Source organism: Epinephelus fuscoguttatus, linkage group LG15 (genome assembly GCF_011397635.1).
Source record: "Epinephelus fuscoguttatus linkage group LG15, E.fuscoguttatus.final_Chr_v1".
Taxonomy (NCBI): Eukaryota; Metazoa; Chordata; class Actinopteri; order Perciformes; family Serranidae; genus Epinephelus; species Epinephelus fuscoguttatus.
Window position 1 is genome coordinate 25,903,061 of NC_064766.1, and position 4,928 is coordinate 25,907,988.

Genomic DNA, 4,928 nt, shown 5'->3' on the forward strand with positions numbered 1-4,928 from the left:
CTGTAAATACTAGGCCTTTACATGCTCACTGTGATTTGGTGAGCTAAAGTACAGGATAGTTTTTTCAACATCAGGAAGTTGAACTTCAACTTCCAAGTTTGTAATTTCATATTAAATACATACATTTGTAAAAAAAGAATCAATATCATGCATGTCTTTTTAGCGATATCCCAAATGATACAGGATTTTACTCCTTAGTGTACCAGTGAGTGAAAAGGGTAAATTAAAAGCATTTTAAAGGAGACTTTTTAACCTTTCATGATATGGGGGTCTTTCAGGGTCTTCCTGATTGTGTAACATCCCATCTGATAATGTCAAAATAAATTGCCCCATAAAATTACTCCGATTGCTCGTTATCTCAGATGGCATTGGCTCACTACCAGTTTTGGGCAGAATGTTCTGATGCATAGCAATCAGATGGATGTTAGATTTGTTGTAATATTTAAATGTATCATTTGCATTGCTGTGGCATAAATTTTAGGTTTTACACTTCATGTAGCTTTTTTGCGTTTCACCATGAGATCAGGACAGTTATCTGCTATGATATTTTGTTACTGTAATGTCTAATAATTCTTAAACTTTGTAATATCATCAATGCATTTTCATGTCATTTGATTAACAGAGGTTAATGGATTCAATAAATATGTTTTTTTAATTGACATTTTTCTTTATTTTTACTTCATTAACAGCTTTGGACATCCAAATCTCACATGATGACTTTGGCCCATATACATCTTATGTTCATTTCTGAAAGATTTCATTGTGAGAGACCTGCATATGTTTTTTGGTCACTGAGAGAGTATATTATAGTTTCAGGAAAGTTCTCAGCATTGTTACATTCCTCAACATTAACAACCACATGCAGAGGATATTTTTGGACAGCAGTGATTTCTCCCGTCAGTTTAAATACAGGTTGCCAATGTCACGTGTGTCGTTTATTTTATCACAAGTGTAACAAACTCGTACCCGTAAAACATTTTACAGTGCTTAACCACCATGCAAAAGACAGTCCTAGTTTTCTCTGTATAACAGCCAGTTATACGTCTGACAGTTTCCGCCCTGGAACATTCAGTTCACGTTTATAAACAGTCACATCCTCAATCCGGAGAGAAAGCCAGCTGTTCCAAACGCCTCAGCCGAAGAGGAAAGTTTGCGAGAGATCACAGCAAGGTCGCTTGGTTGAAACAATCTCTTTCATGTCATACGTCCATCATCAAACCGCCATGTGTTCGGCATTGACAGCTGCTGCGTTGCATTTCACCTCTTGATCTTCCCTATCTCTTCACACAGTCTGGAGAGGTATTGCGTGAGCTTCACCATGACGATGATGAGGGCCCCTCCCATGAGCATGCAGGAGGGCCACAGCAGCGAGTGGAAGATGACGCTGTGGTCATACAGCCGTGTCAGGAGGACGGTCTCCTGCTGCTCGCTGGGGTCGTAGAAACAGGGGACCTGCTGGTTCACCTTTAGACGCTCAGAGATGTTCATGATAATGACGTGCATGGCCAAGCTGTCCTTCTGGCACCTGGGCACGTAGAAACACTGCAATGACAGGTTGAAGGACACTGAGGTTATCTACAAGGCAATCAGTTGGTCAAATTTTCTGTTGTGGTTGTGGCTGCTAATCCTTTATACCCCCCAAAATAACCATTTGTATATCAATTAAGGATGTCAGGTTGGGTTAATTTTGCTTTGGGCTACCATCATTCATGGGGCGCTAATTCGTAGGATATCATACAATCTATTATATGAGGACACGTTGCAAGTTGAGAGGTTGTATCAGGTGTTATTTAGACATAAGTTTTCTACAATTCTACAAATAATTTCGACACCAGCAGAGTTTTTGGCAGGTTTAAAGTACGATTCACGAGCACACACTAACTGATCGTCCGTTGAAAAACTCAAAATCTCAAACTTTGACACCATAAGTAACTAATTTGAGACAAGAGAACTATTTGTAGCCCAGTTCACTGTAAACCATAAACCTTCTCTAGCCACTTCAGATCTAAGTGGAGTCCTACAGGAATCAACAGATGACAAGTCAGGCAGCTGGTAGCTGCTCGCTTTGCTGCAGTTCATTGGCTAACAAGCGGAACTAGCTGCTAACAGCCACCTCTGCAACCTCAAACTCCACAAATCCATTCAACAGCTCCACCATCTGCGGTCAGACTCAAGAGTATACATGTATAATATGATGTTAATTCCACTACAGAAAAGAAACTAAAATTAGGTGGGGAAAAAAGTGGATATATCGATATCAATATCAGTTATCGGCCAAATGAGTTGTTATATATCAGCATATGGATATCGGCAAAAAAATCCAATACTGTGCATCCCTATTTCAGAGGCTTCTGATACATACTGCCAACTATCTACTGGCATTTACCAGACTGTTGGTGCTACGATCTCACGCCACTCATACGGCATTAGAAAATAATTGCAAGCAAAGCTGTTCTTGTCGTCCTAGTTTAAAACATTTGGAAATATATGTCATAAAGTAATTTATCATTCTGTACTCCTCTCCTCTCATTATGAATGTCTGATAACTCACCACTAACTATTTTTTCCGACTCATCAACAAAACAAAACACACATTTCATCGTAGTTCCACCAACTGTTTATTTCAGCTCTTCGTCTTGTCTTCGATGTGGGAAAAAAAGGTAGCTGATGAACATTTTTCATCATAGTTTAATTAAGTTAACACTGCACACAAAATTTTGGTGGTTCACATTATTACACTTCGCTCCCATTTACACTGATTTGAGCTGTTGACAATTGACTTGTTTTATACGCTATTTCTCTGTGCTGACGACATTGTGTCATTTGATGTATGACTTGACATACACACATCAGATTGACGTCCATGTTTTCCTAAGCACATGCACTGAGAGGCATTAAGATCAAAAGCTGGGAATATCAGCGTAGAATTAGCTAAGCTCTGCCCCTTCGTGATGGTCCGTCAAGTTGTGGGAGCTAGCATGGAGCCCACACTGTAACTAATTGTACTCCCTGAAGAAATATTATCATATTTATGGGAAAATGAAACAGTGATTCCAGAGAGAAGCAGACAGAGGGGTCTACAGTCTGTGTTTGAAGGATATATCCAGGATGTCAAACTGACTCAGCAGCAACAACAGGTTAAAAAGACAAAGATAGTTAGAAGCTAAAGCCGAACAGGCTACAGATCACAGTGTAAAAGTGAACCACCACATCACTGCTGATCGCCACAGAAGACAATGAATAGAAAGGGAAACTTTGCCGATATTGAACCAGCTGTGTGTCATTGCAGTGTGTGCAGATGAACAGTGTCCCCAGCCACTGGAACTTTGCCAGCGGAAGCCACACACTGCGATGACCCCCTTACGCTAGGGCCACACTGCCTGCGGAAGCGCCGCAAATAGCCTCGAAGCGCCGAGAAGAGAAGGCAGTTTCCTTTCGGCGCCCATGTTAACCGACTGTGTCGTCCACACTGGCCGTGCCGCGCCGGGAAGCTCCGCGGCAGGCTCACGATTTGCAGCGATCAGTTCGGCGTCTGGTCTATTTTCTGCGTGAGCCGCGAGGGAATCTGACAAGCCAGGCAGTGAAAAACAAGAGCTGGGAGCAGAATCGCTTGTCGACGGCATGGAGAAATGCGCGTCTGATGTGAACGGAGGTGCTCCGGCGCGCGCGAGAATTTCGGTGCGCTGCGCTTCTGCGGGCAGTGTGGCCCTGGCGTTATACTTCATTTCATCAAGAAGTCTCCCCTTCTGAATTCTTCGTTCACGGTGAAGGCATGCAAAAAAAAAAAAAAAAACCTTAACGTTTTCTTTAAATATTCAGTGTGACATAGGGTGAGTGACTGCTATACAAATGGTCATTTGCGGGCTTAAGTAGTCCTTTCATTTTACAGTACTGGACACATCATGTATCATCTTTCAGCTTGACCAGGTAAAAATCCTATCAACTGACATTTTCTGAACTGAGAGCAGAGTAAGTCCACAACCAGGCCAACAGCAGTTGTCAACATTTGAAACGGTTCAGTAATTTTCTGTATTTTCCCTCTGGCACTGTACTCACTTCAGAGCTGGTGTCCTGGGTCTCCTCATTGTGAGATAAACGGCTGACACGGCCCGTGTTATTGACGCTCACGTAGACCTGCAGACAGGGGTATTTGGAGACTCTCCAGCATTCTGACCCACAGTTGTAGGAACAGTTCATGTCTGCTGTGACCGTGGAGTTGAGGACAACACACACACCCTCCTCTGTCCACACACTGTGTTGACATTTAAATGAAGATCCAATTTAATGCAAAAAAAGAAGCAGAATACATTTCGGGGGGATCTCATGCTATGAAAGGTATAATTTGTTCCTGAAAATCTGGTTTCATAAAGTATTCATTTTTGCAATTTTCAGGTTGAGAGAGCACTGAGAGCAGTTTGTCAACAAGTACATCTGATGAATAAAACATGCTTCTGACAGAAATATTAGCCAACTCCTTTATAGGGTGTAAAACAAAAAGACAATTCAAACAACAGGCCTGTACCTGTCTGCATAGGAGCGTAATAAAGTGATCCCCAGGACAAAGTACATCATGACTGAGGAGAGGATCATTCCCAGCCCCAGGAGAATGGCTCGATCTTCACCCGCCTTTAAAGCCGTCACCGTCCTCTTCTTCCTGTCCAATAAATCTACCTCTCGAAATTTCTGGTAGATTGACCTGACAATGAAAGAGATTATTCTGTGTATTTTTAAAAGCTACAGTGAAAATATTATGACATAAAAACCCAAGTGCATGATCGGGAAGAGTTTCTCCCTGAGCCATGGTTGCCCCCATTTCCCATTTTGCAATTTAAGTCAATTTTTAAGCCTGAATTGGTCTGAACCTGTTACCTCCTTTCATTTCCTCTGCTCGCTCCAGCTGTATTTTTGGCCCCCGCCACAAAAAACAT

At 42.0% G+C, this 4,928-nt stretch overlaps 1 protein-coding gene across 1 annotated transcript; it reads right to left on the reverse strand.

Annotated features, from left to right (window-relative positions):
* Positions 1 to 1,137: 1,137 nt before the first annotated feature.
* On the reverse strand, positions 1,138 to 4,928 carry kcnmb2 (potassium large conductance calcium-activated channel, subfamily M, beta member 2). The gene is made up of 4 exons (XM_049597831.1): positions 4,870 to 4,928; positions 4,523 to 4,696; positions 4,057 to 4,252; positions 1,138 to 1,542 (listed from the first exon to the last, which is right to left on the reverse strand). Exons 1-4 carry the CDS (start codon positions 4,926 to 4,928, stop codon positions 1,258 to 1,260), a joined length of 714 nt encoding a protein of 237 aa, XP_049453788.1. The 3' UTR covers positions 1,138 to 1,257.